The sequence below is a fragment of the Elgaria multicarinata genome, chromosome 2 (genome assembly GCF_023053635.1).
Source record: "Elgaria multicarinata webbii isolate HBS135686 ecotype San Diego chromosome 2, rElgMul1.1.pri, whole genome shotgun sequence".
NCBI classification, from domain to species: domain Eukaryota; kingdom Metazoa; phylum Chordata; class Lepidosauria; order Squamata; family Anguidae; genus Elgaria; species Elgaria multicarinata.
This window is the reverse complement of record NC_086172.1, coordinates 24771133-24786450: the sequence shown is the minus strand read 5'-3', so window position 1 is coordinate 24786450 and position 15318 is coordinate 24771133. Positions and strand designations below refer to the sequence as shown.

At 39.8% G+C, this 15318-nt stretch overlaps 1 protein-coding gene across 1 annotated transcript in view; it reads right to left on the bottom strand.

Moving 5' to 3' along the window:
* Positions 1-15318, bottom strand: part of RAPH1 (Ras association (RalGDS/AF-6) and pleckstrin homology domains 1) — a 78380-nt gene that overhangs the window by 40335 nt on the left and 22727 nt on the right. The window contains 3 exon segments of the mRNA XM_063116157.1: positions 2155-2681; positions 5033-5138; positions 6351-6470. Coding sequence (XP_062972227.1) covers positions 2155-2681; positions 5033-5138; positions 6351-6470 — 753 coding nt within the window.

The window sequence follows — 15318 nt, the reverse complement described above, 5'->3', positions numbered from 1 at the left end:
CCTTTCTTTAACATGCAGCCTTGAATTTTTGTGTTGTTGTTTTTTGCTTCTTTTTAAATTTTGTTTTAACTGTTTTATTCTGTTTTTATTTTCATTTTACCTTGTATACCGCTCCGAAATTTTTTCAATGAGGAGCAGTATATAAATATTCTAAATAAATAAATAAATAATAAATATTTCAATTCAGAAAGTTTCAATGAGGATATAAGTTTAATTTTAAGGCACGGGATTTTGCTTCTGCTATTCTTGAAGAAAGAGTAATAATCTATACCAAAACTTTAAAAACTACACTACAACTATAATTTCTAAACATTGGCACAATTACAACGTTTAACAATTATTGCTAGTCTAGGACAGCTTGATAGATACAGGGGCAAGTTCACATGTCACAACAGCCCTTGGTTTGAACACTGGGCTCTTTTGTAGGCTGCTTTGCATTATATGTGAACCTGAACCACTATGTTGTTTATGGCATAAACAGCCCAGTGGTTAACCCAACAAACCCAAGGTACAGCTTGACTTTGCCTGCTGCTCAACTCCTGCACATGCTCAGGCTTCTCCCATAGATCATGAGGATTGTAGAGTGTCCGGGAGGAATGCTCCATCTAGGTTCCCCATTTTTGTCCTGATTGGCTTCCCTGAGCCAATCAGGACAGAGTGATTTGTTTATTAATAGAGTGTTCATGTAGAACACCCCCAGCCAATAGTTTTTGCTTTTCTTTTTTGTACATCACAACATGCATACAAATATTACTTTGAACCCACATTTTTCTATGTTTTTCTTTTCTGCGCCAGCAGAAACCATTTCAGACAAAGGTAAAGAGCCCAGTAAGTTAATCAAAATCCTGGGTGCACACAATACCATTCTTTGAGAGCACATTTGCCTCCTATGGCTTGTGAAACACATTGCACAGAAAGGCATATTTAGACCTTTGAGCAGGATCTACACTGCTGCTTTAAAACAGTTTATAACAGTAGTGACAACTGCTGGGGCCCAGGACACACTCCATAGACAGTTTTTAAACTGTTTTCAAAGTGTCATATCCTGCTTGGTGTAGATCTGGCCCTAGTCTAAAGGGCTACAGTGACTTTAAAAATTACCCATTCAAGAGACTGAAGGAAATTAAATTGTAAGCATTGGAAGCCTCCTCTCTGAACATGTGAAAACACAATTTCCTTTGTTTGAAGTTTGCAGCCAAAGAATTGGCTAGTTAGTTTAGTATATGAAATTCAATGTACCGACATCATACACCCTTTAGACTGCCAGGTTCATAATGGCATAATGGTAGAAGCAAAGGTTGGCATAATTCTCCTTCTATGCAACACATGAGCTCTCTTACATTCTGTCATCTTTGCCTAAGCCCTTTTCTCAGTCTTGTCTTTTCCATCTTCCCTAACCTCAGACACCAGTCTCTCCACTGCTTGCTCTTTAATCAGTCTGCCTCTGATTTCATTTCCCTTTAGTTTGCCTGGGGAAGCTCGTCAAATTTAGCTTGCCAATTCGACCAGCGCCTCCTTCCTTGGGACTTGTATGAAGTTTTGACCCCAACTAATTATTATCCATCCTCCCAGAATTGAGAAGCGTGACTTTCTAAAGGCTATCAGTTTGCTTCTTGAGTAGCTGGAAAGTTCCACGCTACCACACCAGCTCAGTCAGTATCAGAGGACAATGCAATGTAAACTGAATTGATACAACACTAAAATATTTATCCATTTCAGAGCTATGAGTCTAACATGTTCCTATATAAAATATGCTTCATAGCCTTAGAGGAACGGATCCGTGTTCCCTTGTGGAAGTCCTTATTCAGTTCCTCGCCTGCGCAAATAAGTAAGCAGTGTTACTATAAGGTTACTGCTCATAAATAAAGGGGCAAAGGCTGTCCAGGGTATTGATACAAATTCTTTCACCTTGCCATACTTTATACCTCTGAGCATTTAAACAAGTGCCTTACTACTTCAGAACAAAACACGCCACATGAAAGTAAGATGCTAGAGAAAGACAAGGCAGAAATTCTCTCTAGGAAAAGTTTAAAATGAGTAATTCTCTCTTGCCCCATTATTTTTAATTTTCTATTTTTTGCAAATGCACTGAGATGGACTAATGAGATACATTTTAAAAAACCGAATTACTATGAAGAATGGATCATACTTTACCTCACTAACTGGCTGCCCTTGTTGAGTCAAATCCAGTTCTTGAGGCCTTGTCACCTTATCAATGTCAAGGGAGTCCATACTGGAGGCTGCGGACGTGATGCTGGAACGCGAGGAATTGCTGATAGAGCGGACTTCAGCATCACTCACAGTACCTGCCGATGCTGTTCTCCTATGCTGGGTTGCAACTACAGGCTTTCTATCTTCCATTATAGGTTGCTGAGCGGCTTCATCCATACTCAAAGATGCCTTCTCCAATTGAGCAGTAATGTCATCCAGAGAAAAGATAGCATGTGAAGGCTTTGTTACCCGACCAGAGGAGGAAGAGGACAATCCTTTCATGCTACTGTGTTTGGCGGCAAGTCGTCCACCCCCCGGTGGTTTCTGACCCATTTTTGCTTCCGTTGCAAAGCGTTTTACTGATGCGCTGTTTGTGGACTGTGAACCAATGCTACTGAGCTCCTGTTCTATGGAACAAAGATCTGCCATGAGGGCATCAAGATCCACAGTCTCTCCTTGATTCAGGGCTTCTGCAGTGAAAGACAAGGATATGATCAACAATTCAAATTTTATCACCGTGCCCCTAGTGTATAAAGCATCACACTGTTCTGATGCCTAGTTTACTTGGTCAGTCTATGGCTGCGATTTTCCATTGTTCTGCCTTTGCCCATGGTGACTTATCTGCTGAGAAACTCAATGTCTGCTACAGAACCCTTGTGCTTTGCATTCCAGGGATGCATGACCTTGGATGTATTCTTAGTTCAGGTGGGGCACTGACCAGGTCTGTTGGGCTTCATATTCAACTCTCCTCTGTAGCTCCCCAGTGGTTGTAGTGCTTGGCAAGCTGATTCCCCCCCCACTGAGGATCCTCAGGGACCCTTTGAACACAGCTTGAAAGCCTATCTATCAGTTAGTAGAGGAAGCATAGAATCATAGAATCATAGAATAGCAGAGTTGGAAGGGGTCTACAAAGCCATCGAGTCCAACCCCCTGCTCAATGCAGGAATCCACCCTAAAGCATCCCTGACAGATGGTTGTCCAGCTGCCTCTTGAAGGCCTCTAGTGTGGGAGAGGCCACAACCTCACCAGGCAACTGATTCCATTGTCATACTGCTCTAACAGTCAGGAAGTTTTTCCTGTTCAGCTGGAATCTGGCTTCCTTTAACTTGAGCCCGTTATTCCGTGTCCTGCACTCTGGGAGGATCGAGAAGAGATCCTGGCCCTCCTCTGTGTGACAACCTTTTAAGTATTTGAAGAGTGCTCTCATGTCTCCCCTCAATCTTCTCTTCTCCAGGCTAAACATGCCCAGTTCTTTCAGTCTCTCTTCATAGGGCTTTGTTTCCAGACCCCTGATCATCCTGGTTGCCCTCCTCTGAACACGCTCCAGCTTGTCTGTGTCCTTCTTGAATTGTGGAGCCCAGAACTGGACGCATATATATGGCAATGAAACTAATCTATTAAAAATAAAATATTTAATAGTCATTAGGCACTCCTAATGACTATTTCTAAATTTTCTAAATATCAGGATGATTTTGTGTGTGTTGTTTTGTATTTCAAGGTGTCATCTAACCTGGAAAGATTTTCTATTCAATTTTCCACTAAATGTGTTATTTCATACTTGTATTAAACAAAATGTAATAGGTTTAAACAGACTTTTGGCTTACGTTATAATCTAATACCTCAGAAATGTTGTTTTAAATCCTCACAAGTGAATAACAATTAGTATTTAGTTCCTGTCATACCATTTTCATTTAGAAACAAGTTTTAGTCTTATTTATTTATTACATTTCTATACCGCCCAATACCCGGAGCTCTCTGGGCAGTTCACAAAAATTAAAAACATTCGAAGTATAAAACAACAGTATAAAACCATAATATAAAATACAATATAAAAGCTCAACCAGATAAAAACAGCAGCATTGCAAAATTACAAATTTAAAACACCAAGTTAATTTTTTTTATAGACTGTTAAAATGCTGGGAGAATAAAAAGGTTTTCACCTGGCGTCTAAAAGCATATAATGTAGGTGCCAAGTGAACCTCCTTAGGGAGCTCATTCCACAGCCGGGGTGCCACAGCAGAGAAGGCCCTCCTCCTGGTAGCCACCTGCCTCACTTCCTTTGGCAGGGGCTCGCGGAGAAGGACCCCTGAGGATGACCTTAGGGTCTGGGCAGGTACATATGGGGGGAGGCGTTCCTTCAGATAGCCTGGCCCCAAGCTGTTTAGGGCTTTAAATGTTAATACCAGCACTTTGAATCGGGCCCGGACCTGGACTGGCAGCCAATGAAGCTGGAAAAGGACTGGCGTGATGTGGTCTCATCGGCCAGTCCCTGTTAGTAACCGTGCTGCCCTGTTTTGTACCAGTTGAACTTTCCGGACCGTTTTCAAAGGCACCCCCACATATAACGCATTGCAGTAATCCAAACGAGAGGTTATCAGAGCATGGATAACTGTAGCTAGGCTATCTCTGTGCAGATAAGGGCTGTCCAGTTCTAGTCTTGATATTATTAGAACTGCTTCTAATAAAACATCCTGTTCAGGAACTGTACTTTCAAGATTACTTAAGAGGAGTATCCAATTCCCATGGTATGTATGTCCTGTGATTCCTCATTACTTTCAAAACTATCCCTAATCATGGAACTACCTGATGCACATTTTCGTTATTTTGAAGACTATTAAATAGTGCTAAAACTTTATGTAATCCTCCTTATGCTACTTTTTATAAAAAGATTGAGCCTGAGTTAGTATTGTAACCAGTCTATCCCCATGCTATCAAGAGCAGGATATTTTATACCCAATGGGATTTGTGATCAAATTCACTTTAAATGTATGTTATTCAAGTCTCCCATTCTAGTTAAAAATCGTTTAGTAATTCATTTTACCATTCAAGTTGTACATAGAGAAGCGATAGGAGAAGTTTGCGATATTAGTGTCCTGGCGAAGAGGGGATCTCTTTACTGGCTCCATCGGCTTGTCTGTATCCAGACTCTAAAGGAATTGGGGAAAAACAAGCAAAATAAGCTACAATAGTGTAAACCATAAATGAACCTTTTTCAAACATTGGTAAATGCTTGCTTTTGTAGTTGTGTTGTTTAAATCTAAAGAGATATTTCCTCCTATGTTTATTTATCAGTAAAAAAAAAAATACTACCGACATCCATTTAATGGCAACAAAACATTCAAAGTCATTTAGCCACGAATAGAAGAGTAATCTAACCCCCCCCCCAATATTAGCAAGCAACAAAAGAAATACATTCTAATGTAGCTTTCTGTAGTAGAAGGTATATCCTTTAAGAGTTTAAAAAATTCACTACTACCATGGGAGAGTTTTTTTTGACAATTACTCAGACTTAACTGCATTTAAGTTTGCAGTGCTAACTTAGAGCAGATTATTAGATACTATCAAATTCTATTCTATCACATAATATTTACCACATGTTTAAGTTTGTGCACCTTAACTGTTTCATTTTCACATGGATATATACAAAAAAGCTTAGTCTATACAGTATTCCTACGATTTTATACATAATTCATGTCCTGTTTAGAAGTGAGATATGTAAATCAGTGTCCCAAATCCATCTATGTACACATAAAATAAGCATGTTCATGTGCCTATAAAATGTGGGTTCTAGCAGAGCTATTATCACACAGTCATCCCAGATATTTGATGGAATGCAAGAGAGCAAAAAGAAAATGTCTTTACTACCAACTCAGCAAAACAAAAATACAGGTAAGGTTAACAAGTGTCATTTTTAATCTAATTAGTAAAGACCCTCTTTAAAAGCTTTAAGCATTATTTTAGTTATCTTTTTACAAACTTCTCAGTTTGTCCTTCCATCAAAAGCAAGCAGCTTTTAACTGCAAGCACCAGGTTCTAATATCACAGAACTTCTTAACAGGTTTGACCTACTGAACTTCCAAACATTCTTCTACAACAAGCCCTTAACCACACTGCAATAAAACTGCATTATATAGCACAAACCACTCTTCATCAAACAGGTCAGCTGACAGTTCTGCTCTCTGTCCAGTAACGCAGTGAGAAGCTGTACGACTGTATGACATCACAACCTTCCTCTGTGCTAGCTTTCCTTACCAATATGGTCCACATATTAGCAAGGAAGAAGCAATATATCTTTACTGAGTAAGAAAGGTTGATCTCCTTTGCTATTGAGTGCATAAAGTGTTATAACATGACTTAACCTGTGTGAGTTTGTCTAATTCTCCAAGCCAAGCCCCAAACATCTTGTCCAGATCCTGATCTTCTTTATCACTGTCTTCTTCTGCACCATGATCAAGTTCTTCATCTGATAGCTGCTCCATCTAAGAGACAATGAATAAGTATTTTAAAGGCAAATGCTTAATGTATGTTTGAGAGATCACATTGTTTATGCTTAACCACTTTTCTAACAATTATTTATAAGTAGATGACCACCACAATCAGTTAGGTTTAAAATATTAGAGACTCCTAAAAACTAACTGGTTAAAAAATCCACAACTGTTACTTTGAGACACTGAACAATTTGTAATGCCACATAAAATATCGACTGAAATACATTCTTTCTAGAAACAAAATACAGACTAACCTTCCAGTTAATTCAAAATATATTACATGAATATAAGTTAAACTAAATGAATATAAATGCCAATATTTTATTGGCATTGATTTTCTTGTATAGATTATGATCCAGGTATTTCATGTTCTCTCCTAACCAGGAGAACACCATGTACACAATGGGGAATCCAGATGCAACATGAAACATTTCCTTTGCAGAAAAAAATCAACACTCCCCCATTTCCGGTATTCTTTGTTGCATCCAGTGTGATAAAGATAAGCAGTCATATTTGAAAATTCAGCATACATTAACAGAATTCCAGAAAGAGGATTTTTGGTTCAGAATGCCTTAGACACATACAAATGAACAGCAACCTAATACTCCCTTCTCTCTTGCACTCCTAAATAGAACACCTCCTGGTTTTCTTTAGCCGCAGTTTGTCTTGACATCTGAACTTTCTCTGGCCCAACACAACCCTGATCCCATGGGTGTCCATCTCTTCTCCTCACTCCCCACTATTATGCAACTCATCCACTTAATCCCAAGCGAAGAGACAGCCAAAGGCTACATCTACTACAGTGTGAACAGCAAAAGGAACGTTGGAAAAATTCTTCCCTTTTTACACCTCGCCTGCTCAGCTGGGCTGAAGCTAAGGCACAGGGGAATGATAACGAATATTGGAGGTGCTTAAAGGGAGGGGTTCTGCTAAAGGCTCAGTTGCTGCTCATACTGTGGGAGAGAGGATTCTAGAGTCCTCCACCTATGTCTTAGATTAATTGGTGAATCAGTAGGTTGGTCCTTCACCTCATGCTCAGTTATCGCCACTGTTAAAAGTTAGTTACTGGCCGGGGTTTAGAAGTTGAAGATAGATTCAGATTTATGGAGACTTACAGATTACCTCACATATAGACTTATGGCCCAATTGGAGTCCACCAGGAGAAGAGCCTTTCGTATGGTGGGTCCCCTTCCTATGGAATCCCCTGCCTTTAGAGATCAGGCAGACACCAATGTGAAGTTGCTTCCAGCGCCTCCTGAAAACATTATTTCAGGAAGCCTTCCTTGAGTGACCAGCTGCAGTCTTATCAGAACTCTGTTTCTTTAAAAATAGCGATTTCAACGTGGCGTTTTTATTTATTATTATTGACTTGGATGTGGAACAGTATACAAATATTCTAAATAAATAAATATAGTGAAGAACTTACTATTTCATCTTGTTTCCCTTAACACTCTACACACCTAAAGATAATCCTGCCCATCACAAGAGCACATTTGTGCAATTGAATGTGATTAAAACACTGGACACTCCTGCACAGTGCAAACAGTTTTCATATAAAATATGAAATATTATATCAATAAAAAATAACCCATGTTGCAAATGAAAGCTCTTGCAGCTAAACAGCACAGTAGGAATATACTTTCTATAGTTAAATTCACCGACTGCAAGAGGGTGCAATGGCTTTGGTAGACAGGATAACTGAATCACAGAATAAAGCACAAAGTATTTGTTAAAAGGGTAAAATGATCCCTATATTTGAGCTTGAAGCTAGCAGCACAGTGGTAACTTCCAGCAGAGTTCTGAAGATAACATCCAAAAGTCTAGAAATAATAGTAGCACCATGTTTGTTTATATTCGCTCCTCAAGAAAGAAACCATAACTTTGTACTGGACATAATGAAGCATTAAGAGAGGCTCAGAAAGTGGCAGCAAGGGAGAGGACCTTCCGGGCGCCAACATGATTACCTTTTCAGTGTCACATTAAGACCCTCCTCTACTCTCAGGCATTTGGAACCATATGATAAGATTTTTAATTTGGGCCCTGGATTTCTTTTTGTTGATTTTTAAAATTGTTAGGTGTGAGTGTGTCTTGTCTCTTTATATGTTTGTTATATATATAATGTACAATATTGTATTTAAGGGTTTTAATCTTTGTAAACTGCCCAGAGAGCTTTGGGTCTTGGGCTCTATCAAAATATAATAAATGACATGTAGTCATGCTTCTAAAATGAGGTTGTTACTGCCAACTTTACTAATCAGCAATAAATAAAATAATAAAAGGGGGTGAGAAATAAAAAGAACAAACTCCTCTGGATTCATAGCATGCATCCAACTGATAGCTCTTGTTACAGGGTATGCTTCACCAGCAACAAATTTTGCAGCGGAGAAGTCCAGAGAATATGAGCTAACCACAAGTTGTGCAATATTACACAGTAAGAAATGTGCTCTCTCGCACAGAAATGTCGCTTAAATGGGCCACAGAGAATGCCTGGAAAGCATCCATTCAGAGAGTTTAAATATTGGAAGCTAACCAAACTTCTTCAGCAACGCTGCACACTGCATGACATATAAAAAAGCTAAGCCCCGTCCCAGAAGTGAGCAGAGAGAGCTGTATAGCTGAAGAGATTTTCACCATCTTCTTTCACTCAAGATTTTACAGAGCTATGGAGGCTATCCAACAGGAAGGACAGTTAAGCATTATCACATAATCCAAGCGGTGCTATTCTTACATCTTAGGAAATGCTTTGCTATGAAACAGTAAGTGCTGGATGTTCCCCAAGCATTCTATCCTGGGCTCCTGAACTGAAAAATACCTTCATCCTGAGAAATTCTAAAATGCAAAACCTCTCCACTTCTATGAGTTTTAATAATGTTCAGTGTTTACACGGTATATATGAAATATTCAATGTGTTTCACATGCATTCTTCTGGTAACCCTTACAACTTGTGAAACCCACCATTACTGCTATCCTTATATTGCAGATGGAGAGGCTGAAGCCAATTATGGCCAAGGTAAGCTATTGACCTTGGGGGAGCTAGGGGTGGTGACGGCCAACAGAAAGCTCTGGCGTGGGCTGGTCCATGAAGTCATGAAGAGTTGGAAGCGACTGGACGAATAAACAACAAAAGATACGAACTAAGGATATCACAGTTCACACACAATAGGTGCAATCCTATCGGACCCACCCTGGGTTTGCGTAAGTTTACAAGTATCCAATGTGGAGCAGGAGGCGTGTCACGCTTCCCACTTTGCATTTTAGCTAGATGGGCGTTTTTGCCTTTCCAGAGAAGGCTTTGGGGAGGAGGCGGGATAGAGGCTGGAGATGACAGGGGATAACTTGGATCCCTATGTCCTCAGTCTCCTCCTTGACCTGCTTGCTGACATTCCCCTTTTCAACCCTCTACGTTTGTGAGCTCATATAAGTGGCTGGCACGGTTCTCTCCATGCCAGCTACAAGGGGGTGGGGACCTTGTTTCCCTGGCTCTAAGGTTGTCTGCAGCTTCAGATCCAGGAATCCGAAATATCTTGTTTTCCCTAGATGCTGTCTAGGGGCCATAGGATTGCTCTCTTAGGCATTTTGCTACATAAATACAAATGCTGAGGAACACCAAGGTTAATACAACAAAAATTCAAGGTAACAGGATTATAGTAAACAAGGTTTGAAGTAATCGGGGCGTGACAAATATACTGTAGAATAGTCAGTACAGAACACTTGATAGAGCACTATGAAGAGCACTGTTTTCAGTGAGCAAACCATCTACTATCTTTGTTCAGACCCTTAGTCAAGTGTTTAAAAAAATCCAGTTTTGTAACCTCTTTCCATTAGCCACCTAAAAGGACTAAGGATGCAATCCAATGCCAGCATAGGAGCCCCAGCTAGGAGACTGAAGTTGCCTCCACTGATTTCAGTAAGCATCTGTTCTTACTTGTTACATTCATATGTCACATGAAATCATGTGAAGCCAGCCTTGAGCTTTTGCACTCCCCCTTCCTCCCAGGCAGGTAACAGGAGTTCAGAAGCTTCCATATTTACTTAACTCTTTGTTGGGTCATCCGGACCAGCAAACTAGTTAGTCTTAAATATGGCTGGTTTCAAACAAGTCATTGTCAGCAACTATGGTCTGAAGTTGGCTTTTTTGAAGCTAACCATAGTTAATATTCATTACAATGTTTAATTAACCATGCAGGCAGAGGAGGAAAAAGGAATGAGCAACGCTCACTGAGGTGCATTTCCCATGTTGCGCTTAGCATGATGCGCAAATGCAACCATTGTCTAATGTCTACCCATTACCTAATGAAGATACTGTGCTGTCTGATTAACGCAAACCTCTGAAGAGCACTGGCAGCATATGACCTCTTGCTGTTTTTTCAAAGTAACTTTTTTTGCCTTCAATTTTATGCTCAAAACGAATCAGATCAATATAAGAGAAAGGCAAGCAAGCTCCCGCTCAGTTTTTAAATGCACTATTTTAACTCTACCCAAGATAAAGGATACAGACCTCAAGTTAGTTAAAATATCCTAGGGCGATTTTGAGACAACCTACTTCACAGTGTTGTTGTGAGGTAAAATGGGTGAATTTGCCCATCATTCAAGAAATGCCTGCTCAATTTAAAAGAATAGCCAGTAAATTTTCTTTCAGGTCCTGTGAGAAAGTTTAGGTATATCACAAACCAATTTCAGGAAATCTGAATGGACCAACTACTTTGTAGATTATCTTTAAGTGAACAGAGACACCAAAATTGCTAGAATGGTGGCAGAAAGACTACCAAGAAGCAAATGTAAGAAAATGGACACAGTGAAACCTTTATTTATTCCTGCATCTTCCAAACTCCAATGTAGTAACTTGCCAAACTGATGAGAAAGAAGGGCTTTATCATTTAATTCTGGATTTCCTGGACAAGGGCATCAGCCAGAGAATCCAAGAGGCTGTTAGACCAGCAACTATTACTTTAATAATGTGCTGGAAAAAAATTAATATCCTTAATGCATTTGAATTGCAGCTTTTCCTAGAGCTATACCACCCCTCTATAAATTCTTATTTTACAAGACTCTTACAACCACCATGTTATTTTGCATGTATAAAGAGGAAGTTCAGCCAGGATATGTATGGAGTGAACATTTGATTTTTTTTGAAACCAGAGACAGCTGTTACCTTGTCAGAAGCATCTGATTATTGTCTTGTGGAAAAAGTGATTAAAGGAAAGAGAATAGTTTCTCCTTAATTAGTAGTGTTATGTTCATAAAGGGAGAACACACCACAACCAAAATGTAGGTAATAATCACATTTATATTGGAAAAACAGCTTATAGTTGGCAAAGGATATCACTGCCCTACAGATTTCCTAAACGGAAACATAAGTAAATAAAACCTTTGTTCTAGCTTTTTTGGGTGCATTTAGACAGATTTAAAATCTGGAGCAGGCACACATGTAATACTGACAGTTGTTCTGAAGCTAATAATCCCAGGCCATTTACCCATGTTCTGTTTCTCCAAGGTCAGTGGTTCACAAATATGGTTGCCAAGGGTGACCAAAAATTTAATTCTAACGATCAGCAAGGAGAGCATCTAGTATACTCCAAAGGGTTTTTTAAGCTGCTGGCAACACAGAGAACAGAGCATTTCTTTCAAAATGGCACAGGCTGCATCCTACACAACAGGCTGCATCATTAGGGGTCTTGAAATGCAGGCAAAAGGTTGCCCACTCCACCCACCCACCACCACACACATTCACTGTAAAATCCATTCAAAAAATAGCATGTACAAAAAGGATGTAGTTACTTTATATCTGTGGAGCAGAAAGAAAGCCAAGCCTCACTGATTACAAGAAACAACGACTGCCTCCAAACTCATCCAAAATTTGCCAAATCTGTCCAAAGTCAAGTCACAGGTACATCTTCTTGAACTCGTTTGAGTGCAACTGCTGGACAGGTAATATTAACCACAAAATCCTAACTTTTATTAAAGTTGCCCAAAGAAAAAAAAATAGCATTAAATAATGCTGTTGTTATTAGCAGTCTATGCTTGGCTGGGAAGTTGACAATAAAGCCTTCACTTTATAAGGTATCACAACACCAGCACATACACACATTGGAAAATGCCAGGTTCACACAACACACTAACCCACCATGTATTATAATGTCTGAACGCAAGACATTTTCCGCAGGGTGGCTTGTTAACCAAACAGTGTGGTTTGTTTTTCTCAAACAAGCCATCTTGAGCACTCATGTCTTGTTGGGTTGTTCAGAGTGGTTAACACGCCACACAGCATGGTTAACAAGCAACCCTGTGGAAAATGAGCTGTGTTCAGATGTTCAGATGACACGATAACCCACCTTGTGGGAAAAGCACTGAATTTAGACAACATGATAACCCACCATGCAAAAAACATGCTGTGTTCAGACAACAGAATAACCCATGGTTCAACAACAACAACCCACACTGGGTGGATTAGTGTGCTGTGTGAACCCAGCCTAATATTCATTCCTCACAATGCAAACTGCTTTTTGGTTTTGCATGCAGAGTGCAATTGTCCAAAATGAGATATAAGATGCTGTAATTACACCTGTCAACATCCTCCTCCCAATAAGTCCTCCCAACAAGTCCTGTCTACATTGCAGGACTTCACTGCATCATACTGCATTGGAAGTGTTGCTATAGTCAAGTCTGTAGGTGAGATCTTTTGGAATATTTTTATCAGTTCTCTCCCTTGTCAGAATATTCTATTATTCTAGAACAGGAAGGAATGATTAAAAATTAGTATTAATAATGACAATTAATTGTTAATACATAAATACTTTATAAGTGCCATCATCAACATATATGTAAAAATCATATTTACTATATAACAGAACAGTTGCCAGGAATACTAAACCACTTGAGAGGAAGCACAGAGCCAAAGGGCAAATAGGCTGCCTTCTGTAATGCCCCAAACCCATTTTGCTCCATGGTATTCTGGTAGTTATGGGCAATGAAGCAGGCTGGACAATGACTAGAGCACAGGTGGTGGATATCTTGCTCTGAAGGCATCCAAAGACTGCTTAGAGCACATAACTGTGCCCACTATGTGGCAGTGCAGGCAGTGAAAAAGGCTGTATCGTAGCCTCCAGAGCATCCTCAAGTAGCTGACCAGCAGAGCTCTTCAGAGCGGTTCAGAGGTTGCTAACCGCAGAGACAGCTCCTTTAGAGTCCTCAGAAGCTGGTTGCAATGCTTTTTTCATTGCACTTTGAGGATAAAGTCATTCAGCTCTGAAGCAATTTAGATGCTACTCTTAAGGCAGATCCAAGTGATGTGTTCAATGCACCAACTATCCACATTTTGTGGGATCAATTTCAGTTAATGCAGCCTGATGACATGAACAAGGTGATTGCAGTCACGTGGCCAACCATGAGCCCTCTCGATCACTGTCCCGCATGGCTAATTAAGGCTAGCTAGCATAGGTTGGCTGTGTGGATCCAGGGTATGGTTAATGTAGGGTGACCATATGGAAAGGAGGAAAGGGCTCCTGTATCTTTTAACAGCTGCATGTTGTTGTTTATTCGTTCAGTCGCTTCCGACTCTTCGTGACTTCATGGACCAGCCCACGCCAGAGCTTTCTGTCGGAAAGGGAATTTCAGGAGGTGTCATTTGTATGCATGCAGTACCTGCTGAAATTCCCTCTTCATCACAACAGTTAAAGCTGAAGGAACCCTGCCCTCTTTTGTATCTAGTCACTCCAGTTATTTTCAAAGTTGGCACAAACATTTTTGTATGCAATTTTGCCTAACATAGATTTTGTAAGCAATTTCCCTATAATATAATACATTCCTGACATTATTTCCACTGTTACGTGCATTTTTGTGCACATTACACAGGGTAGGCACTGAGAGAGAGGGGCCCCATGGAGGGGTTTTGACCAAGGCCCTGGAGCCTGCACTAACACTACATACCTGTACACATTTCTTTGAGTGGAGAACCTCATCACAAAATTCAAAGAAGTGTGAATTTTGAAGGATAACTGCATTTTCATTCATGTATAGGTTTTTTTAAAAAGTGTGAAATTAGGCAAATTCACATTAAAATGCAAACAAATTTCTTCCCCATCCCTACTGCCAGGGCAGTCCTCTTTCTCTCTCTGCCCTCAGAGGGGAGATCCAATTTATCCTATGGCCCCTGGGATGCTCTCACAAGGACTGTACGATTGCAGATTTGGTAGTCTTTGGATACTGATGTCACTCGGCTTTAGATCCCCAGTCTATAAAATCAGGCTATCATTATTCTGCTAATGATAGTAAAGCACTTTGTCCCACTGAAGGACTATTTAATTAATAATACATTAAATAGTCCTTATTATATAAGCTGTGTTGCAAAACATATATTGCTAGGGACATTACTAAGTAGTTATATTATTAAGAATGTTCTGGGTCTAATGTTCTGGCTGGAATAGCGGAAGGGTTCCACTCATTAAATCCCAGAGGAATATCATTAAAGGTCAGCGTGCCCAAGAATCTTACCAATACATTCTGGCCAAGTCAATAGGTATAGAGCAACTATTTGATGATGATGATATTTTAAAAAATACACACACAGCTATTTACACAAATTAAAAACATAAAACCATTTTTACATCTATATTGCTAAGCAGCAATATAGGGCAAACCTTAAAACAGCAGGATGCAATAAATCAGCAGATTAAAGTCATAGTAAAGGCAGGCTGAAATTTAAAATTCTTCAACAGATGCCTAAAAACAAGAAGAAATCTCCAAAGGTAGGGTATACCAGTCTTGGTGTCAGTACTGAACAGGCCCTGTATCATATATCCACCCATCTGAAGATCAGAGGGCAGAGGCTTTGAGGCCAACC